Source organism: Rhinolophus hipposideros, assembly GCF_964194185.1.
Source record: "Rhinolophus hipposideros genome assembly, chromosome: 19".
NCBI classification, from domain to species: domain Eukaryota; kingdom Metazoa; phylum Chordata; class Mammalia; order Chiroptera; family Rhinolophidae; genus Rhinolophus; species Rhinolophus hipposideros.
In genome coordinates, this window is record NC_138065.1 from 17,645,477 (window position 1) to 17,670,071 (window position 24,595).

At 32.6% G+C, this 24,595-nt stretch overlaps 2 protein-coding genes across 3 annotated transcripts in view; both read right to left on the minus strand.

Moving 5' to 3' along the window:
* Nucleotides 1-517, minus strand: part of LOC308487892 (pancreatic alpha-amylase) — a 30,790-nt gene extending 30,273 nt beyond the window's left edge. The window contains exon 1 of the mRNA XM_081026770.1: nucleotides 384-517. The gene's annotated coding sequence lies outside the window, so the exon portion shown is untranslated. The remainder of the gene's footprint in view (nucleotides 1-383) is intronic.
* On the minus strand, nucleotides 384-24,378 carry RNPC3 (RNA binding region (RNP1, RRM) containing 3). 2 transcript variants are annotated; one of them, XM_081026767.1, is made up of 15 exons: nucleotides 23,768-24,378; nucleotides 21,547-21,594; nucleotides 17,851-17,969; nucleotides 16,834-16,917; nucleotides 16,315-16,426; nucleotides 15,198-15,266; nucleotides 13,941-14,083; nucleotides 10,963-11,088; nucleotides 9,783-9,934; nucleotides 7,204-7,365; nucleotides 6,093-6,187; nucleotides 5,949-6,007; nucleotides 3,794-3,926; nucleotides 3,021-3,092; nucleotides 384-1,987 (listed from the first exon to the last, which is right to left on the minus strand). In XM_081026767.1, exons 1-14 carry the CDS (start codon nucleotides 23,957-23,959, stop codon nucleotides 3,033-3,035), a joined length of 1,554 nt encoding a protein of 517 aa, XP_080882893.1. In that variant the 5' UTR covers nucleotides 23,960-24,378; the 3' UTR covers nucleotides 384-1,987; nucleotides 3,021-3,032. The 2 variants fall into 2 exon arrangements, with proteins under 2 accessions (XP_080882893.1, XP_080882894.1); XM_081026768.1 differs by having other exon boundaries at nucleotides 9,783-9,931; nucleotides 23,768-24,119.
* Nucleotides 24,379-24,595: the final 217 nt, after the last annotated feature.

Here is a 24,595-nt window from a genome sequence, read left to right on the forward strand (position 1 = left end):
ACAAAAAAATCCCCAAAACAAACAAACGACCAAACAACAAAAAAATATTACAAGAAATAAGATTACTATATAAAAAGAAATTGCAAGTAAGTGCACTGCTATCTAGGTTAAAAAAAAGGGGGGGGGCAATATGTGTAATATTAAAAGAAAATGTATATTTAGTATTGTAAAATTACCTTAATAAAAAAGGTTATGTAGTTATAAAATTATACTTTCCAAAATGTCTAAAACACATTAAAAAATGAAGACTATTATTTTATTGGATAGAAAATAATTTATTATATATGAGGAAGATGATTAAAATACATGTAATATATTCCAAGTAAGTAATTTAAGTGCATATAGATTTAATTTTTAAATACACTTTAAAAGCTGTTACGCACAGTTCCATAGTCCAGGGAGTCAACTTCTTCTCCTCAAAGGTGGAAAGCACTTTAAAGATACGGAATTCAAAAGGAACCTAAAATACCATAAAAGTTCATTAAAAATAATTATGACTATAAAACAGTTCATTAGTTTAAAAATAACTAAAAGCTAAAATATTTATATTTAGAAAATTAGTGAATCATGTCAGTGTAAAACTTTAATTGTCTAAAAAAGTTGATACAGAAAATGATTTATAACATTAAAATATAAAACATTTAACTGCCCCTATTGAAAAAAATAGCAATTTCAATATCTATAATTCTTTTGTGCTTCTTATGGTGCTAATAATTGTTAACAGAATTTTGAATTGTTTTCACAGTACTAATAACAGCAGGATTTGCAAGAAGGAAATGTAGAAGCACCAACTCTTTATATTCCTACTTACACAAGGTTTAATGGTTAGGTTGGTATTAGGAACCTAACCACTTTAATCTAACAAAGTAGTATCTAAACTGGTCAGTCCTTATAACTACACTAAGGGAACCTTTTCAAATTAGATTCTTTGTCCCATTCCCAGAGATTCTTACTTATTAGTTTTAAAATAGAGATTGGGAGTCTTTATGTGTAAAAATCCTTCCTCAGTAGTTCTCAACCTTGGCTGCTTATTAGAATCAAAATTTTGGGAGGTTTGAAAAAGTACAATATCTATGTTGCATGCCAGACCAATTAAATCAAAACTCTGGAGGAGGAACCCAGGCACCAGTGTATCTTTTAGTGTTGTTTTTATCCTTAATAAGAATTTTTAAAAAATTTCCCAGGTCATTTCAATGTGCTACCACGATTGAGAACCACTGTTCTAGGTGATTCTGGTCATCAACCAGTCTGGAAACCACTGTTCTTACATACCCGCCAGGATTGTTTCACTTAATCTGCTACCCTGACAACATTCTGTCTTCTCCCTATTACTCTTTTCTTCTTCCTTTTGTTTCATTTTGTTTTGAAAAACATACTTCTACTTGCTATCTATCTCAAAGGAGATTTAAATAATAACATCTCAGATGTGATGTCTGTTACACTCATTTGGAATTTACATAGAAATCCAGTTATTTCACTTTGCGGTACATGTACTTTTTAAAAGGAAAAAAACAACAACATTCTTTCCCCAATGAAATTTTATAACACAATATATAGAATACCTAAACCAGATATGTCATAAAACAGAATACACGTGTTATTAAATTAGGTTTAGGAAATGCATAAATAGAAGAAACAAGACTAAATTCTGTATTAAAGAAAATGCACACATTCTACAATTAAATAAATTGACCTGATTCACTAACTTTCCCTGGAAAAATTACGTAACCTAAAGGACAGCACAGAATATTAAGCAACAAATCTAAAAACCATATAAAAGATTTGTTCAATCAACAGTGATAATTTTAGAAATATTTCATTTGAATAAATTGTAAAAAAAAATGCTTAATCTGGATCAATGGATGGGGGAGGGACAAAACATTTCTAAGAAAAACAAAAAATAAAAAGCACTGCCCCAAAAAGGATACAACAAGAAAGGATACTCTTTGTATGACAGTATTACAGCAGTATTTACGCAGGAATGCTTCTAAAGAAGAACAGCAGAATGCAGTTTAATTTTTTCTTCTTTTTCACATTAAATTTACAAATAAATGATTTTTTTTAAACACACATGAAATTTATTTTTAACTGTTCCACTATTTGTAAGACTTCTGACTATGCCAACATACTTTTTACAAAATTCAGATATTCACGGTATCTCACAAAAGTAATAAACATTAAGCAAAATTTTCTGTTATATAATTTTTTCAGCTTAACACTGGTAATTTTGCCTCATTTACTTCATGTTTTTCCAGTTTACAAAGGCAGAAAGATTTAAAATAAAACAATAAACAAAAAGAATATATTTCCACTCATCTTTCTTAAATCTATCAATGTAACACAAACTTTAAAGTTTAAAAAGCTTAATTCTACCATTTTTAATAATTAAATTACTTACATATGCATTAAAATTACATATTTGAAAGACAAAAGATTTCATTCCAGAAAAAAAACACCCACATATTTCTTTGAAGTGTGCAATTAGTAATTAGTAATGCAAATACTCAGGCCATACCACGGGTAACCAATTTGTTATGGCTTGGTGAATACTTTCCCAGTTTTAGCACTAAAGTCAGGTATCCTGGAAAACCCCTGAGTCACAGGAAAGCTGGAAGGGTTGGTTACCCAAGGCGCCCATCCCAGACCTACTGAAGGAGAAACTCTGGATGGGGTTGAGGGGAAGTCTAGCAATTGGTTTTATCAAGCTTTCCAGTTGATTGTAATACATGTCAAAGACTAAGAATCACTTCTTTACCTATGCAGAAAAAGTAAATAAAGACTAATAAAGATTCCAAACTTAAATTTTGCATACAAATGGGTTTTATTCTGTAGTTACAATTTTCAAGTTTAATGGGAATTAACTGGTTAGATAGAGAGATAGAGATGGACAGATGGGTGGATAGATCCCACTGATCCTTTAAAAACCTTAAGAGATAACTGAATTACTACACTCAGGTTTTTATCCTTCCTTAATTTTATCTCAAAAAAAGTCTTAACTTTTTATTTATATTCACACTTACCTTTACTAATTTTTAACACTTTCTTTTTCCTTCTTTAGAATCTTGTTTTGGTCTAGCAGATCGAGCAAATTGCTAATATTTAAAAATTAAGGTTTGCTTCACAAAAATGAAAGTAATCTTTTCTAAATAATTATCAAGAACTTCTAATGCAGGGTAGGAGCACCATTTTTTAATTTATCTTTTATACTTATTTTCCTACTCTCAAACACTTGTCAACTATTTTTCTGAGTGCCTTCTACCTACTAAAGTAAGGTAGAAGTAAAAAATTTACCTTTTCTTTACAGTAAGTATTTTTTTACACCTAGACCTTCACTGTCATCTATCCCCACTGATTTCTAGTTTGCCAACTACATTAACTACTAAAAGAAGGATGGTTAATTAATGATATATTTGGTTATGAAAACTCTCACACAAATATGAATTACAATACAATAAAATATAAATAAAACTATAATGAACTGTATCTTTCTTTAATGGTTTCAAATGTATTTCTGGATACTGTAATCTCAGGCTTAGCATGAGTATGTATTTTTGTGCTGTATGAGTGAAACATTTAGACTTGGCTAAATTTTAATAACCTCATGCTGCTGAACTTCCTTTATTTTCCTATAAAAATCTAAATAACACTCATCTGACTCAGCTAAGTATGTTTGTAATTGAGTATCTCAAGTTAGATTGTCAAGTATTGAGATTTCTAAAGGATAATAAAAATTAGTTTCAGTTATACCCTTCTCCCAAAAACTACAGTCCTTGCAGATTGATTTAAAGGATACAACCACCATAGGTTTTCCAAAAAGAACATATCCATTAGCTTCCTTTAAGGCTTTTGCTGCTGCTTTTTCATTTGGAAGTCCAATGAAAGCTTGTCCTTTCATGCGACCTTCTTTCATCAAGCGTATATCAAACCTAGAAGTCAAGGAAGAGTGGTTTTGATTCAAAGAATGTCAAGTGATTTTGATGAAATGAATGGAAATATGTTGATCAATTTAAAATTTTGCTATTTCAGAGGGAAAAAATGACTATACCATCTAATTAGCACATAATTAATTACTGAGGGCTTTCTAAAATTGTATTTTGTATTTGGTTCTAAAGTTAATTCTGTAAGTAGGTAATTTAAGTTTGATGATGTACTTGTATCATTTTTCAGCTATTTTTAAATGTATTTATGTGATTTAAAAATTGTATTACTAGCAACTACAAAAGCAAATTTCTTAAGTTTTTATTTCACATCTCCATGTAAAAAAAAAAAAAATTCATGCAGCCAATTCAATACTAGCTACTCAAGTGACAAAAACAACCAAGAATAGAAGGACCTGTAAGAACCACAGAAAAGTAACACAGAATTTCAGAGTAGGAAGGGACTTATTGATCACCTAGTCAAAACCATTATTTTACAAGTGGTACTTACAGAGATTGAGTGATTTCAAGGTCACAAAGATAACTATAGTTAGAGACAGACACAGAAACCAGATTGTTTCACTCCAAGGGTAGTGTTCTATTATTCCATAGTGTATTCTTTTCCAACATTTTTGAGAGAAAATTATATACAGAATTCTTTACAAAAATCAGACTGTAATTTATAACTAAAATATTGCCTACCGTTTATCTATAAGACTAGCAAAAGCATGTAAAACATTAAAAAATTCAGTAAAATTTTTTTTCAATTCACATGACTAGTCCCATGGGAAACAATTATGAATTTATCATTTTGTCATGTACAGCTTTCTCAATATAAAATTATTTTTTCCCATCAAATTTTAATTGTAGGCAATATCAGAAATAAAGGGAAAGGATGTATACATATACACATGTATTTATGCACATAAAATAGTTCTATATATATATATATTTTTTTTCTTTTTCTTATATAATCATGATTCAAAGGCAGCAATAAGAAAAAGGACCAGTGTTTTTCATGGCTAGCAAAAGAAACTTTTGATATCCTAATAAGAGGTATCTGACACTAATGAGTACAATGGAGAATTTTAAGACATCTTAAGACCTGTGCATACATGTCTCAAAAGATATAGGCCAGATAAGACTTTAAAGTATTGGCTTCAGAAGAAAATTAAAACACAATTAACTATTTAGAGTCATGCCTCTATTTTGTCTCCTCCCAAAAGTCTCTTCCCTTACCTTTCTACTTCTCTCTACTTCTAATTTTTATGGTCAAGGGTCTTTTGGAGTTAACCAGGTATGGAATTTCAAAGACTAAAATTCTAACTCCACACATTTACAAATCATATCCCTCTCTTCCACTCTCAGAAAATTGTGAGCCTTGCTTAATGCAGCCCAATGAAAAGAAGTTATTGCCAGGGTAAGAATCTAAAAAATTTTGCCTGATTGCCATATATTACTGGAAGAGTTATTAAAATAGTTTTCAAAGTGTAGTCTTTGGACCAGCAGCTTTGGCATCTCAATGAGCTTTCTAGAAATACAAATTCATGGGCTCTACCTCAACCTAGAAAACCAGCCTCTCTGGGGACAGAGTCAAAAAACTGTTTTACCAAGCTGTCCGGGTGATTCTTATGCAGGTTAAAGTTTGAGAACTGCTGCTTTAGAACTGCAGGTTGAGGCTGGACTTTATGAGGCCTGTTTCTATGAATAAAGTTTTACTATAACTCAGCCATGAACACCTGTTTATGTATTGTTTATGGCTGCTTTCATTCTACAAAGACACAATTGAGTTTTTGAAACAGATACCATATGGCCTGCATTAAAATAAAAATATTAAATCTTTACTTTTTTTTCCCATTTACAAAGAAGTTTGCTGACTCCTGCTCTGGACATCTAAAAGATTAATTATGCAACAGATAACAGTAATTTCTTTATATAATTTTAATCTCTAAAGAAAAAATGTTGGGGGAAAAAGGGATTAATTTATAACAGATAAAAACAAACATATTTGAGAATATGACTGCCACTTACATTATTCGTTGTGTTTCTGATGAAAAGTCAACATATCTTCCAAAAATAAATTTAAGGTCCTAGAATTTCAATAAGAAAAAGACAAATGACGAGGTCCAGCAAAAACAAAAAGTAAAATAATAAAATTTATAAATTTCAACTTACCTTTTCTTGAACATGTTTAGCTAAATTCTTTACATAAATTCTACAGTTTGGTTCACCAGGTTCATAACTTCTGAAAACCGAAAGTGTTTCCATTTCTTATTTAAAAACAAAACAAGGATATAAAATTAAAATATTTCCATCAACTTTTCAAAAAAAAAAGTAACATACAAATATGCTGTTAAATAGACAAAACAAGCATTATGAAAATGCTAAAATGCTAAAAATAGCCGTTACTAAAGGGATAAAAATACTTATTAAAAATTTGAATTGATAATATGAAAATTAATTTAAAATTTTCAGTCATCTATAATAACTAAAAGTTATCCAATCAAGTATCTACTATCAAAATTCCTTTAAGGTGAGTTACTTTATTGAAGACTGAAGCAAATTAATATGTTATCAATCACTGGTGTAACTGTTTTGCTTAAGGTCAATTTCCCAAACCACCAGGCATCAACATATTCAAATGTAAGAATGAAATATTCAAACAATACAGTATTTAAGACAAACAGTGGCTCCTGAATCTCTATACAGCTACTCTTGTTTAGTGTCAATAATCTGTTGCTGACAACGGCTCTATGCAAAAATGCTCCTTGGAAGTCTATTTCTTATTATTATAGGAAAAATTATGTGTTACATGTCAATCTAAAACACCTAAGTATTTTCCCAAAACGTGCATAACAGGAAAAATCCTTTAGAAGTAAAAAACTACCATGTTAAGATATATCCTTAAATACAGACTTTTAATCACCAAATAATTAAAATTATTATTTTTAAATAAACAATTGGTTTGCATGAATCCCAGACACAGTACTGTGGTCTATCAAGAGTGTGGGCCACATTGTTGTGTTTAAGATATCACATTAAGTTTTAGGAATACAAACAAAAAATTTTCCAAACAAATATGGATTGAAAAGATTATACCGAGAGATATTCTCCTCCCTAGAAGTATGAGTATTAAAAACCAAAAGTAGTGATTAAAAACATTAAGTGGAGAGATGTTTTGAATTATGTGCTTATGGGTAAACAACATGAAGAGATTTGTTGTTTTTTTTCTGAAGGGTCAAAGAAACGTAAAATGGAGTAAGTGCTGGTTATTTCATGAAATTACCTTCTCTAGAAATTCTGCCCTTTTCCAACTCTCTTCTAGAAATACATTCTGATGGCAGTTCATCAGAGTCTTCTTTACTTTCTTCTGTGATGTCCAAATTAGGTTTTGGGAAGATTTTTCCAAATCCTGTATTGGATGCATCAACTCCAGTAGCAGGTAAATCTAAGATTTAACATTAACAGCAACCATTAAAAATTCCTCCCTTCAAAATAGTTTTAGTTTTCCATTTAAAATTTTTAAGGTATCTTTTGGCACTAAAACCCTTTGGTGTACTTTTCAGTACTTTACAATGGGTAGACAAAGATTATCTGTAAAGGTTCAAATAGTAAATATTTTAGGCTTTGAAGGCCATATGGTTTCTGTCATGATTATTCAACTCTGGCACTGTGACATGAAAACAGCCATAGACAAGAGCTAAAGAGCCAAATGGTTGCTTTGTGATGCCACTTAGAGGGCCTGGAAGGTGGAAAGAAAATTAATTCATTTTTGACATATTTAGTTTATATTTAATTTGAAATGCCAGAAGGGCATCCAATGAAATATTTAATGGGTAGACAGATAGGGAGAATGTGTTTTGGAAAAAATAATCAGTACTTTGTTTAACCTACCCACTCTGAACTATTAATAATTATGTAAAAAGAAATTTGCATTCATTGAATAAATTACAAATTATTAAACGCATTCTGCTAATGACATGGTCATTCAAGATTACTTATATAGTCTACCGATTATATAAGAAAAATATAAATATAAAGATTTCATAATGCTATTTCAGAATACTGTGAAACAATTATCAACCTTCTCAAAGATGATTGAAAGATAAAGACTATCCCATTATGGTAGGATAAATATCTTAAAATAAGATACTCCTATTTGAGGATACTAAAAAAAAAATATATATATATACACACATACACACACATGGAGGTTTAATGGCTATATATATATCCATTAAACCTCCACCCATCAAAAGAAAAGAAAAAAAGCCAATCCTAATCTTGGTCCTATAAGAAGTACAGAAAAGAATTATTTGTACACTTAAGAAATTACTCATTCAATTAGGAAAATTCAAAAAACAAACAAACAAAAAACACCTTACAAATAGCCTGCAGGCAATCAATAAGAGAAAAATTTAAAACTGCTTCTGCTGTTACTTCAGTATTACTATTTGATACTGATGTAGAATGGGATGACTATCTCCCTCTCATTACAGGTCTAAGCCCTTTGGTAAATTAAGCTTAAAAAAATAAAAATTTGTGTGAAAGAGTAACTAGCCATGAGGTAAGAAAGAAAAACATACAAAAAGAAAAATATAAATATTGAAACAAACAAAAAAGGAGCTATCTGAAAAGGTAATGTACTCTTACTAACCATTAGAGAGACTGTAATTAAAATCAGTTACAGTTTTTCTACTGGCTACATTTCCAACACTTACTAGCATTCTATCCTATATCCATACCAGTGCATAAAGATACATGTACAAAAATGTATGTTCCAGTATTTTCTGTAACAGTAAAAAAAAAAAAAAAGGAAACAATCTGAACTTCTATCTATCTTCAATCTAACTTCATTCTAGAGAATGATTAAATATTGATATAACTGTACTATGGAGTATTATGCAGCCACAAAAAAGTAAAAATATATATTTTTATGTTCTGAAATAATAAGCTACTCCCACTAGACATTAAATTCCGAAAGATCAGTGACCATCACTTGTTTTCTTGGGCCTAACACAGAGCCTGTCATGCTCTATGCTTTCAATTAAGTCATTACTGAGTCAATGATGAACACTATGTAAAACAAGATGCCCATTAAAAAAAAATCAGAGAAAATGTATTTACACATGTAAAGAATAAGGTCTGGAATAATATCTACCTATATACCAAATTATTAACAGTGGTTATTTCTAAGTGGCATAGGGGAACGTGGGGTTTGAGATGTTACCTTTTAAAAATTTTACCTCACATGCTCCTGTTTTGATTACATTTTCTGTAAGTGTGTATTATTTCAAAAATTAAAAGATTTAAAGAACAAAGGAATGCCATTATTTTATAAAATCAAATTAATGCCTAAAATAAGCAGAAAACTATCTGTAATTTCAATAAATTATTTTTCAACTTAAGAATAGTATCTTGGTAAAGAATCTTCCAAATTCATTAAATTAAAAAAAAGTTTACATGAAATCTACAACTCATAAAAGTTATATTTCTTCTTTCCCAACCAATAATACAATTATATTAATAAAACCATTGAAAATCATTTAACATGGAATGAAAAAATAATTCAATACAAGAAACTCTTGTTATATTTGTGTAAACATCAGCAAAAAAACCAGACTTTCACTCTAGACTTCATTACAAGCAAAAGGCAACAGTGACAATCTCATCATTAAGCACCAGTTTTAATTATACAAAAAGTTCCAATGGATAGCATTCCATGATACTAAGACCTAATTGCATATTTTAAATATTGTTCACGAATACCAAAATACAAAAACATTACATACAAAATTTAATTCTAACACAAAAAGCTGATTGAGAATTTTTATACAGCATATTAAAGAACTAGAATATGCTCACCACAATTTTGTTCTTCACCATTTTGTTCCTCTTCTAAATCTTTCTTAAATACAGCTGGCATGTCGGTAGATATATGGAATTCAATTTTTTTATTACCTACAGGTTGTGGTTGATCAAATACATCCGAAGGTAATAGCACTGGATGTAAACTGCTGTTTATAAACAATCACAGCATTACTTTGTAACTGCAAATAAAATCCTGAGTAAAAGATTATGTCATATTTACTTTTAATTTAAAAAGCTAACACTGATAAAGCACTCATAACACTACAGGTATTGCACAAAGTAAATTACATTTAATATTTCAATAAACCCTAACAAATTTTCTAATATAAGTATTATTAAATTCCCAGTTTAAATAGATAAGTAGATTGAAGAGATGTTAAGAAATTAAGGATAACTGAATGTAAGCTTCATGATATTTACCAATATGCCAAAAAGTTCATTCTACATTTAATATAAGCATTTTTATGTATTGTATTCTATATACACTATGATGTTGTGCTGTCCAATAGAATAGCCACTAGCCTCATGTGGCTAATGAGCCACTTGAAATGTTGCTATCCAGATTAAAAAATGCTAATGTATAAAATACACACCAGACTTTGACAACTTTGTACAAAAAAAAGTAATACATCTCAATAACTTTTCATATTATTACTGAAATAATATTTTATATATAATAGGTAAAATAAAATATATTATTAAATTTAATATCATCTGTTTCTTCTTATTCTTTTAATGGGCTACTGAAAAATTTAATTTGGTTCACATTATTTATTCTTACTTGTTCAGTGTTGCTATGGAGATTAAAAGCATAAAACTGTGGTGTCAAGACTTACGCAGGTGGGAAATGACATCATATTTCACTTAACGTGAAATTAAAAAAACACAAAGATTAAAGACTCATTCCTTTTAAAATGAAAAAAAAAGATAATTTAAACAAACTTCGCCATATATTAAGTTACTTACAAGTTCAAGGGAAATTTATATTGTTTACAAGCTAAATGAAATTAAAATTGCAATTAATAATTTTATCCAATTTAGATATTAAAATATGTAGAATTTTACAGCAAACGGGCGACTAAAATTTTTACCATAATTGTTTTTAAATAATGTAAGGTAATCAAGCAGACAAGTACATACAGAACGCTTACTTCATAATCCAAAACAAAATTACCTGTGCGAAACAGATGTAGATGTATTCAGCAAATCCTTTATTTTTCGCTTTTTTCTCACATGGCGCTGCTTTATTGTTTTCAGTCTTTTAGGCTGAAGATTTGCTAGTTCCATTAGTTTGGTCATTCTACATTGGGGGAAGAGAAAGTAAAACAAAATTTTTTTAATGTAAAAGCATAGCTATTTACCACTGTTTCTGTTAAGCATACATTTGTATTTGGGCTTATGAATTATGAAATAATACATATGGCATAAGTATAATTTCTAAGTCATCAATTAAGATATAACCTATTTGACAAAAGAACAAGTTCTAAACCTCCTTGCTCAACCTTTATCTTTGGAGGAACTGGGAATTTATTTAATTGAAATTTATCTTTTAAAGATAAATTTTATTATAAAAATTATTAGTTGCCCAAATAAAATGGTTGGATATGATGCTGAAAAATGGAACATAATACATTAACACAATCTATGTAATTTTACTGCTCTTTTCTTGACTGCTATTCAAAAGGCCTTACAAACACAATAAATTATTTTGATTCACATTCTAATTATTAAAGACAGACTGGACTGATGTATTTTTAGTAAAAGCACTTTGTACATAATTGTTGCAAATCAATCATTATAGAAACAAGTAACTTACTTAGAACCAAGTTTTCAAATACTATATTCTGAAATAACTTTATAAGTAACAATCAAGGTGTGACAACTGATACCTTATATAAGCTCATCTCCATTTTGAATATAAGTAATATTTAGAATAGATGTGTCTGGGTATTTTTGTATTTTCCACAGGATTAAACACAGTGTCTCCACAGAGCAGAAGTTAAAAAAAAAAACACTAGTCACAACTCTACCTCTCCAGAGTTACATTTGTGCAATTTAAAAGCAAAACAAACATACACATTACAAAATGCAGGGGAGGAGAAGAGTGTGGTTAAATGAGTTTTAAACCTTTTTTTCAAAGCAAGGAAATATGTAAACATATGCTGTAAATTCTTAAACCCCTTAACAACTATGGTTTACCAAAACGTTTAAATAAATCAAGCTATACAAAACATTAGTCTACCTTCATAAATTCCTCATCCAAAATATACCAAGTTTCCACAACAGTGGAATATTTGCTGAATAAATAGTACTATTTTTCTACCAACATTTTCAGAACATAATAGAGAAGCATGAAACCAGAGACTGCTTTATGCAGTCTTTGTTCTCATGATTCAAGATGAATTATTTGGAGGCTCATTATATCCCTAAATGTAAACATAATAAAACAAAAACAAACAGAAAAGGTTTTGGCCAGTCTACATAAAGCATTTCTATTTACTACCATTACTTTTATAAAGAAAGTAAAATTTATAGAGAATAATTAACCCGATGTAGCACTCTATACTGTTCTTTCTTTAGCAACAAATTAAAGTTACAGTCTATCAAGAACTATCAGTCTTCCTAAATGTCTGTATTCAAACAGATACTCTATTCACCTTTATTGTGTAATTTCAGCCCAAGTATGTGTTGATTTTCCCTCTCCCTAGAAAGAGGATATAGTTAGAGCCACTACTTAAGTGAATGTTGACTCAATAATAGTCAAATTGCTGATTTGCATGTTGCCAAGATTCTCTACTTGGGTTTGACTCATTCCAACCACTCCTTCTGTGTCTGCCTTTTTTTATGGATAGTTACTGAAGATTCCCGTCATTTGTCCATACCTGTCTTCTAGGCTCAGGCTTGGCAAATTACAGCTCAAGGAACAAATCAAGCCAGCTGCCTGTTTCTGTAAATAGAAACTTTTTTTGCAACACAGCCACATCCCACTATAATAGAAATCTTTGGCGCTCTACAGAACATGTTTACTAATTCCTGTTCTAGGCTACGCTGTGGATTATGTACCTGAACATTATCAACAACTTACTGCTCGTCACCAGAATCTTTAAATAAAATATATGTAGATCATCAAGAATAGCCAAGTTAAAAACGAATTCATCTGTCATAGTTATTATGAATAGTTTTTGTTATGAAATCCTACAGAATTGCTCTGAAAATTTTTCTGGGGTGAAAAAGTCCAGGGGAGTAGCTGAAAAATATGAACACAATTTAGTATTCTTGTTCTTATTATTTGAGATAGTTATATTGTATAGTCTCCACAAATAAATTTGTGAATAATGAATGAGTCACCGCCCCTAAGGGAAATTCAGGATTAGGTTCCTGCAAGTCTCTGCTCATAACATTTCATCAACTGATCAATACATACCTTGTTTTATGTGTGTTTCTGCTTAAGGACACCATATTTAATATATACTGTCGATTCATTAACATTGAACTCACAGTCAACAGCACTATAACTGACACCTGAACAGAGCTTATCTCACACACACATTTTATTCATAGGGTACATTACAGGGTACATTCTTGATCTCAGAAACATTAGACAGAACTTCAACACAATGCCAAATCACCAACAGCACAAAAATGTGAAAAACCTGATACTAATAGATCATGAAAATGACACTTATTTACAGTATGATAGCTGAAATAAGAAAGCAGACTGTCGACTGTTCTACCTCACCTAGGAATGTGCATGTCAAGAGAGCTCAAATTTTGTACCATTCTGTGCATGCCCATGTCCGCAAAAGACTGTAAAAGCACTGTAACTACTGATTTTGGAGTCACAAATAATTTTTAAATTGGCAAATTCACAAATACAGAATCCACAAATAATGAGGATTCTGTACATTATAATACCATAATCATCAATCTAAAAATTTACTCATAATCTAAAATTTTTTCCTTAGGTCTTGATATCTAGTCTCAGGTCTTAATCTATAGCTACTACATATGCTTGAATTGTTGGGGCTGAGGATGGAAAAATTCTAATGTCCCCAAATTATAAAGAATTAAAGCAAAATTTAAGAAGAGCAAGAGCTTTCCCATATTATATGTTTCTTGGAACCTAAACAAATATTATTTAAAGTTACAAACCTCTGTCGGTCTTCATCATCACTGCTTTCATATTCTGATTCTTTACTAGATAATTCCTCATCCTCATCTGGCAAAGGAGGTTCCTCTGGTGGCTGAGGAGATGCAGGTGGAAGAGGTGCATGCAATGGCATATAGTCTTCATACTAATTAAAAACAAAACAAAAAAGCAATTTATCATGTTTACAGAAAAGAAACATTTCCATTTAGATACATGATTCTTCTATCTCTCTACCTCATGATATTCTTTTACACATTCAAAACATATTGAGGGAACACCTGCTGTGGCAGACTGCTAAATGTTCTAAAAACTTGTTTCTTTTTCCCTGGCACTTCGCTGGATTAAATTTCCAAACCTCCCTTGCAGTTCGATTTCACCATGTAACTGAGTTTTAGCCAATGGAATGTTAGCATAAAAAATTCTACACACATAATCCTCCCTTCCTTCTTGATGCAGGCTGCATCATAATGTCTTCATTAACCTGAGGATGGACATAGTGAAGACAACTTAGATCTTTTGAATGCCCTATTTTTGAAATAAACTTAACGTGAGCAAGAAATAACTTATATTTGTGTTAAGTGACTAAGATTTGAGGGTTTTTTTTTGTTAATTGCAGCTAACGTAACCTTAACTAATATCCCTGCATTATGCTAGGTTTTGAGGTATTGGAGTTACAAAGAATTGTGAAGCTAATATTATACACATTATAAAATCAGCCAATCCACAATGCACAACAGAAAAGCAAATTTTCTATTTAAATGTTAGCATTCAAAATAACTTCCCATTGCTATTATCTAAAAAAGTACTATGCAAAATATTCACTAGAATTACTCAAGAGCAGACATAGCCTGTTATCTAGATTATTGATAAATTGGATAATAAATTCTAATAAAAAATTAGCAACGTTTCTTCTGCAAATGAAGCCTCATATGCAACAAAACCAGAACAATGGAAATTTTAGATAATTAAGTTTGTTAAATATAATTATCTGATAGGATGGCACAATGGTCTGCATCAAAGGACTAAACAACAATACTCACAGAAATGATGGCCTCTATTACCAAAAGCATCTCTGTCATGTTCTGGTTTACACCTACTTTCAGTTCTCCACTTGAATGTTATTATCACAATAACTTTATATTTGTCGATTATTTTCTGTTAACATTAGAGGTCACTGGCACAACATCTGTAAGATTTAGCCTCTATAATCACACATTAGGAGAAATTTTGAATCCTGAAAATTCTAAGAGCGTTCTTACCATGGGAGGTCGTGCCGTTATTGGTCCAAAAGGTGTGGGCAAATTCATTTTATTCATAAGATGAAGTACCTTAAAGTGATAAAACATTTAAAAATCACATAGTACAATGATGATTCAACTCACATATTTTATGTACTTAAAAACTTTACAATAACACTACTGATTAATTTAGTACTGAGGCTGACCCACCTCTCGCCTTTGTAACCCCTGAACAAGTCACTGATATATCTCAGAAGATTAGCCTTCCTAAAATGTTTGTCAATTCTACAAATATCATTCTCATTAAAATGTCATGTTCTTGCAATGTTATTGTTTTCCCCGATTATTTTGAAATGCAGAGAAGTATAATAAAGAAAATAAACATCAGCAATATTTTGTACTTCAAAAAACATCCTATTACTATCAATATTTTCAAGTATTTGCCAAGCGGTTCACTATGTCTTTTCCTTTAAGAAAGAATCTGTATGATAAAGTAGCAAAGAGTTACCAGAAATTGTATTTTCCAAAATACCTTATGTTTATTAGTATAATTAATACTAAACCTAATAGTATGCTTATGCTATAGTTTATAAAAGCCTTTACTTGAATAGAGAATATTTCATCACCTTTTGAAATGGACTGAATACTTGTAACCTCCTACCCTCCAAATTCGTATATTGAACACTAACCTCTAATGTCATGGTATTAGGAGGCGGGGACTTAGAGAAGTAATTAGGTCATAGGGTAAAGCCCCCATGAATGGGATTAGTATCCCTTTTGAAAGGGACTGCTGAGAGCTCTCTCTCCCTCTTTAGGCTATGTGAGGACACAAAGAGAAAAAATGGCCATCAACCAGAAGAGGGCCCTCACCAGAATCCAACTATACCGGTACCCTCATCTCAAACTTTCAGACTCCATAACTGTGAGAAATAATTTTCTGTTGTTTATAAGCCACCTGTCTATGGCACTTAGTTACAGCAGCCCAAACTGACTAAGACACCTTTAAAATATTATATCATTGACTGTTAGAATTAGTCTGATTAATACTATTATGAAAAAGTATGAGAATTAGCATGAGAAATAATATATTAATTACGTAAGCATTTACTTTGAGGAAAGTAAGTTTTATTCTACTTACCTGTACATAGAACTTAGGTACACTTGCCAAAGCATTTACTATGTTTGCTAGGATTGTGCTTGAAGGTGGTGGGTACATGTACTTGAGGCATGAATTTAGAGGAAAAGTCAGCCTAAAAAAAAATATTTAAAATGCTTATCATGTTTTACTAAGTTTATCAAAAACTCATTTTATATAACCTGATAACATACAAAATTCTTCAAATAATTCAGTAGTCTTAGATTTACCTTGTTCCTAATAGATTCAAATAAGTATATTTAAAACGAAACTTGCCATCTGATTGATTAAAGAAAAATAAGATATTTCTTCTCAATGCTTATCTCATAGTTCTGAACATTTTAATGGAACCAAATTCAGTGACAAACTCTTACAGCTCAAAATGTTAATCAACAGATTAAAAATATACATGATGTAAAATACCCCTTTAAAAATTATCTTATTTGCAATATAATAAGATAGGTTTTTACACAGAGCAACAAAAACCAAAAGAACAACAAAATACAAACAAATAATGCTAACCCATGGTTTGGTGCAATTCCATTTTCTATAGTTAAACAACCAAGTTCTTTCTTTTCTTTATCATCTTCCACTGGGTCATCAGACCTAGGACATAAAGAATCAAAGTTAATCTTATCTTCAGAAACAGAGAGAAAAAATCACATACAGAAAAAACGTAATTTCTTTTCAAACATTGCATTATGAAAACAGTTCCATAATAAATACAACTTTTAAGTATTTCTCAAGCAAACACCAATTGAAAGGGAGGGAAACAGAATCAACCTTTATTGACTACCTTCTCTATTCCAGATATTATACAAAGCATGGCACATTTTCATTTACCTTTCACCAACCTATAAAGATGGTATGATAAATCTCACTGACCAAAAAACCAAAAAAAAGACCCTGAAGTTTACATAGTATACAAAGTGATACTCAAATTTCTTTAATGTGCATCAAAATCACCTAGAGGGTTTGTTAAAACGCAGACTTCTGGGGCCTTATTCCCATCTCCCACCCCCCAATTTCTAATTCAGTAGGACTGGGTTAAGGCTCAAGAATCTATATTCCAATCAAGATCCTAGAGGATGCAGCTGGTCTCGGGACTAGTCTTTGAGAACCATTAGTGTACAGCAAATTCCTAAAGGCTATATATATATAACTACAAAGACTTACAGCTGAGAACCAAATGCCAGTCTTGGATTTCAAAGGCCATGCCTATTCATGATACCCTGCTATCTGTAACATAACAAAGACTTTACAATAGTTACCCTCTTTCCGCTTAAAGTCGAATACTTTTTACCCCTCTGTTCGCACTTCACATTGAACAATTCCTAATAATAAATCAATATTCAGGTTCCTAATGCCAAATTAGGAACAAAAATAAACATACTGTTTTAATGTACTAGATTCATTTAGAGAGATGTACCAGCTATCATTTCAAATTATTTACTTATTAGTCTGAAAACAGTCCAATAGCAAAACAACCAATTAAAAAAGCACTTTAAAACGTTATGAAAAAAAAACCTATCTACGTACTTTTTCTTTTTTTCAGTGCTTGAAGAGGGACACGGTGAATGAACTCGATCTTGCTCTTTTGCAAATTCAACAACTAAGGTATGACCTAAAAGTTTCAGCTGATGGAGTCTTGTCAATGCCTTCAGATGGAAGAATAAGAGTAAAAAAATTGATAACTTTACCAAAAATGAGTTGTTAGAGACCACCTACAAAATAACTTACACATGTTCTTTGTTAATACTGTTATCACTTCCTTGGGTATTTCTAACCCATTTCTAAATCTCTGGCTGCCAAGCCTTTATTACTTATTAAGGGTATGCTTCCTATCACTTAACAAAACCAAAATCTGGATGGTTTAAAATCAAACTCTGCCTATACCCAGGCATGCTGAAATGGTTAGAAAAACAAACAACAAATCTGCTCAGTCTCACTTTATATTCACAACCACAACCACAAGTCTAGGGGTGGACCTTAATGATGCCACATTCTTAGTTCACTTTTATTACCAATCTCTCTTTGTTCCTCAACCTCACAATATTTCTCTCCCATTCTTTTAGCCTAGGACATTGCTTCTTACTTTGAGAAAACTGAAGTGACCAGAGGAGAACTTCAGATTCCCACTGTAACTCCCATCTACCAGCATTTGCATCCACATGTTCTACCTTCCATGTGTTATCACGATATTAACTATCCATGTTTTTATCTAAATCCAGTTGCTTGACTGGATACTAAATCCCAGGCTCTCTCATCTACTCTCTGGAAGTGCACGGGGCAGTCTTACCACAGTTAGTATTCTGTCCTTTACAGCATCATCCACATCAGTATGTAAACATGCTCGGATCTCCCATCCTAAAATTTGTTGCTTCATCTATTGATCTCACTTACCACTCCCCCCTTTAATTACCCTTGCAGTAAAACTCCTTAAGCCCTCTATCTAAAACTCCTCTCTTTCCATCCAGTATCAATCAAGCTCATGCCGTAATCAATCCACTACATTGCTTGTCATAGACAACAGCAAATTCTGTATTGCCAAGCCAGTGGCCAACTTTCAGTCTTCATTTGACATCATTTCACATAGTTAATCACTACTTCCTTGATACATATTCTTCAATTGCTGTCAAGACACCATATTTTCCTCTAGTTTTCTTCCTAGCTCACTGGTTTTTACTCCTCAATCTCTTTGGCCCGTGCCTTCTCAAACTCTTAATACCGGCATACTCCACAACCCTAATCTTGGTCCACTCGACCGATTTCTTGGCGACCTAAACCAGCACCTTAAATTTAAACACCATTTCTATGCTGATGATTCCATTTATAACTTAAGCCCAAACATTTGTCCTGAAAGTCCAGGAACATATATCCAAACTACTGGATAGTAACTTTTAGGTGTCTAACAAACATCTCAAAAACAATACTTCAGAAATGGAACCACTAATCTTCTATCCTCATCCTAATATTTTTTGAACAAATTTAACTGTAGACCTTAACTGGGACTACAATTTTATTCTACCATCTTCATGCATCCTTATTTGACTTTTTAATTATACAAAGCAAGTTTTAAAATGTTTCAACAATTTTCAAGCCCCTAAATCAATTCTAGACCTCTTTATTACAGTTAACCATTGATTATCTGAAAAATATGGGCATGTATGCTGAATTACATCAACTTTCCCCTCAAAATAGATGTCACACACATTCTCTTCTTTTCAAGTATTTATGTTAACTAATTTCGCTATTTCTCTCAACTACTTTATTCTTATTCATCTCTCGCTTGGTTTATTAAAAATTCATCAGTCAATTGCATTCTAGCCTAAAAGTCCTCACTGCTCCTATCTTTTCATTCCTTCTCTTTACTACGAATTATTTCCCAAAGACACTGACTGGCTCCATGTCCACTTCTCCATGTTAACCCTAAATCAATGTGGTTTTCATTACCGTATTTTATTTATAACTTACTATACTATACTATATTTATAACTTACTATACTATACAGAAGACTTTAAAAAGTCTTCTGAAAGAAATTTCTATACATTAAAAATACATACGTGAAAGTCTTTTATAATCTCACCATCCAAGAGACATTATTAACAATTTCATATATAGTTTTATAGTATAATTTTTTCTATGCATAAACTAACATATATACCATTAGTCTTCCAAAAATCCAAGGTTACTTTATCATAGCATACTGCAACTTTATTCATGTATTCTATCTGGGCTACCTTCTTTATTAATGCATATATATTTGAACTCATTCTCTAACAGTTGTAGTCCAGTGTATGGATATACTATAGTTTAAGGTGTCTCTTCCCCTTATTGAGAATTTGGGTCATTTCTATTGTTTCACAATAAAAAGTCTTTTACTAATAGATTGTGTTCATTTCTCATTTCGTGTCATCACATGACATCATCTTCTTAAAACACTCTTCTCTTTGTATCCATGATAATTTCTTTTCTAGTTCTACTTCCTACTTAACTTCTCCCTGCCAGTCTACTTTCCTGGCTCGTCTTCCTTTGAGCAACCATATTCGTTCACCGAAGTAGCCCAGTGACTCCTCTAAGTTAATAATAGATAATATCTGAAATTAATTATTTACCTTTGCAAACATCCTCTGAATCCGGCCCCTCGTGCCAGTTAACGTAATAAGCCAATAAATCCGTCCAAAACCTCAAAGTGTTCCCTCTCAACCTCTACATCTATAGGGAATACAACACCTAGAAATTCCGTCTCTACAAAGGTATACATGTATATCTACTTCTCTCTGTCTTCTTACTAATTTATTCAGATCCTTTCTCTTGCCTTGGTCATTATAACATTTCTCGTCTTGCCTTTCCATTTGGTCTTCCTATTTCTAATCTTTTTCTATATCCAATCCATTACATGAACTCTACTAGATAGATTTTATAGATTTGACCATATTATTGACCAACTCAAAAGTATCATTAGTATGCCTTTAGAATATCTACTAAACAAAATTCAATCCCTCCCTCATTCCTACCCAAATTTAAACTCAAACTATTTTGCAAGTCCTATTTCTATTCCAACCCATAACTATTGCTCCTGTTACAACTTTCCATCCCTCATAGCTTAACTTAATGTTCTCCAAGCCTGGAAGCCTAGAAGACCAATCTCCCTTTGTTTTCTTCTCAAAATCTGATTAATCATTAAAGGTCTACATAAAAGGTGATTTCCTTTGCAAATGATTCCCTAGGATTTAAATATAAACATATATATATATATATATATATATATATATATGTATGTATATATATATATATATATTAAACATATATATTAAAAGGTATATATATATTAAATATATATTAAAAGGCATACATATGTGTCTGTGTGTGTGTGTGTGTGTGTGTATATATGTATATATTTATATGGTCTCCCTTTAATACTTAAAACATCTTGCCTTGCAAGTTACAGAGATAGTTATCAATTTTGTATCCTTTACAACTTATTTTTAATTATATATGAGGTTATAATTCAACTTTCACTTACTTTCCAGTTAATCTATAATTCTTATGTCCAAATACCAAAACAATGGGTAAGAGCTGGCAGCTGACAAACGATACGTAGGCCATGGAGCAAAATCTTGAAATACAAACCCTTTCACTTTTAAAAACTATAGTTTAACATACGTTTCATTTTTGAACCAAGACTGGATAACAGAAAATTGCTGACTTTAATAGTAAAGAAGAAGTCATACCTTTATAGCTGCTTTTTCGTTAGGGAAAGTAGCAAAAGCTGTATGTTTCTGAAAAAGAATTAAGGTACAAATTATTTCTGATATAATTTCAGTTTCTCATAAGGATGTCTGATACTTTACCAGTTAACAGTGATTTCACACATTTAATAAAAATCTTGCAAAAGGACAGAAAACTGAGATCACTTAATTGATTACTACTAATTTCATTATAGTGGTTTTGAATCTTTTTTGGATCAGACTTCTTTGAGATGAAAGCTATGTAGCCTTTTTCGTATAAAGGTATACATACACAACAACATGTTGTACATATACTTTTTCTTTTCTTTTGAAGTACTTGTGTTTCTTTTTTTTTCTTTTTTTTAAAGATTTTATTCGGGAGGGGGAACAGGACTTCATTGGGGAACAGTGTGTACTTCCAGGACGTTTTTCCAAGTCAAATTGTTGTCGTTTCAATCTTAGTTGTGGAGGGTGCTGTTCAGCTTCAAGTTGTTGTCCTTTCAGTCTTAGTTGTGGAGGGCGCAACTCAGCTCCAAGTCCAGTTGCTGTTGCTAGTTGCAGGGGCGCAGCCCACCATCCCTTGCGGTAGTTGAACCGGCAACCCTGTGGTTGAGAGGATGCGCTCCAACCAACTGAGCCATCCGGGAGGCAGCTCAGCTCAAGGTGCCGTGTTCAATCTTAGTTGCAGGGGGCAGAGACCACCATCCCTTGCGGGACTCGAGGAGTTGAACTGGCAACCCTGTGGTTGAGAGCCCACTGGCCCATGTGAGAATCGAACTGGCAGCCTTCGGAGTTAGGAGCATGGAGCTCCAACCGCCTGAGCCACCGGGCAGGCCCTGTACATATACTTTTAACAAACCAGTTCAACAAACCAGAAGTTTAAAAATCGCTACTATACACAAAGGACCACACTTAAATCATGCAAAAATATAAAGTATCTCCCATTTTATAACACAGATAAAGATCTTAAACTTTCCTTTATACAGCCAACTACAGTTTAAAAATGTTCGCTAGCAGAAAAATCATTCAAATGCATGTTTCATTTGTGCTTTATCCTTGTAATAAGGGTTCAATGAGAAGACTATTTTAAAATATAAACTAAATATTTTTAGAACCATCAGAAAAGGAACATAAGTCTAAAGTAAATGAATCATTACTAAGGAAGAGTTCTTGCCAATGCTTATTAAAGCATTTACGGTTGCTTGAATAATTATATCACACATTGTAATTTTGTCTAATCTGATCCAAGATGACCTAATTAAGTGTATTGAATCACATAGAATATTTGTATTCGCTGGTATACCACAGGTCCTTGAAAAACATCATTCTGTTCAAATTCCTTTCCTTATATCATTGATGAGACGCCACAGGAAATTAAATCTTACATATATACATCACTTAGCCTATGGTAAAATTGGATTGGTGCTGTCATTAGGCTTAAAGTCGTACATGGAACCTATCATGAGTACTTACCGTACATAACACTTGGATCAAAATTGGTCTTTTTACATATCAGTAATTCTCAACCCTGGCTACATATTATAATAACTAGAGAGATTTTAAAACACTAGAGTTTTGCCCCATCAGAGGCAATGTTGCAGAAACTTAACATCACTGTCATTTTAATGGAGAGACATCCATCTAAAACATCATCAGGAATAAAAAAAAGCGAAGTAATTGCGTAAATTCCTGTGTAGGAACTTTTAAGTCTTAAAATATTGTTCCCCGAAAGATTCTGTCAGAAAAAATTTTTATGAAGAACTTCGTCAAAGATCTAGTAGAAATTCTGCAACTAGTTTATGCTACTATTGTAGTTTCTCCACTATTTAAATGACTGTCTTACCACTGACTTGTAAATAAACCAAGGTTTTTAGAAAGTCCTTCGTTACATTTGTCTGTGAGTAGACTCACAATAGAAATAACCCCAAATGCAGAGTTTTGTGATTCTCAGGATGGGTCTGAAAAGGGAACGTAACTAAGCCGTTTTCCATTCTTCTGCCTTGCTTTCTCACTTGCCCTTTTACTCACCGCTGTGACTAATCCAGACTCGAGCCAATTAAAACTTCACTAGGCATGCAAGACGTTTTGATAGAAAAGAGGAAATTCCCCCACTACAAAAGCGCGTCTTCCCCCCTTTTCTCTCTTCTTCCTCTGTCAGAGCTCCCACTCGCCGCGTCACCCGCTCAGGGCCTTCCCGGACAGCTAGGGGCCAGCGCGCACTTACCAGTCGCCCCTTATCTGACAGGACGCGCACCGACTGTGCTCCAAAATACTTCAGCAAGTCCTCTTTCTCCTCAGTGGTCAGCTCGGCTGGCAGGTGCCTCACTAGAAGGGTTCGGTCGCCCCGCGGCGGAGAAAGAGAAACAGAGCTCTGGCATCCTCTCGACATTGGCAGTGGCTGCTCCGGGGCCGCCATTTCAGTCCGAGGAACAGCAACCGGGAAGCCTACAGAAGAAACCGCAGTGAAAAATGCGGTAGTCAACAGAAGCTGAGAGAAATGACTATTTTTCCGCCTCGCGCTAAGGATTCTGGAAACAAGGAAATAACGCGAGAGATTGTCGACTTCTCGCGACACTTCCTCCACAGACCAGTGACTTCTCTTCAGAGCCCGGTTGCCCAGACTGTTGGGTGACGTTCTACAATGGTGGAAAAACAACGTGATTAAAATTCCAAAAATTCCAGGTAGCTGCTGAAGGTATTAAAAACAAAAATTCTTCCGAAAGAGACATTAGGCTTTAAAAAGTTGTCAAAGAAGAAACAGAGACAAGAGACCAGCCAAGTGAAGGAAAGAGGTTGGAAACCCAAGGGCATAAGGAATCTCTGCTGCGCATGTGCGAGCGAGGAGCGGGGCTGGGCGCGGCGCCAGCGCGCTCTGAGGAGGCACTCCCGGTACTGGCTTCCTGATCCTGGCGGATTACGAAAACTCAAATGTTTGACTGGCTTGCGGAGAGGAGAGGAGGATTTGGTGTAGGATGATGGCGTATGGGTTTACAGTCTTGGGCTAGTGAAGCAAGTTATTTTTTCAGCTCAGTAGGGTCCACTTAGTCAGGAG

Coding starts and splice junctions, on each gene's coding strand:
- RNPC3 (XM_081026767.1), bottom strand. CDS start 23,959: ATGGCGGCCCCGGAGCAGCCACTGCCAATGTCGAGAGGATGCCAGAGC. Junction 16,918..17,850: donor AGCACTGAAAAAAAGAAAAA/GTACGTAGATAG, acceptor TTTATGTCCTAG/GTCTGATGACCCAGTGGAAG. Junction 9,935..10,962: donor TCTACATCTGTTTCGCACAG/GTAATTTTGTTT, acceptor GTTTATAAACAG/CAGTTTACATCCAGTGCTAT.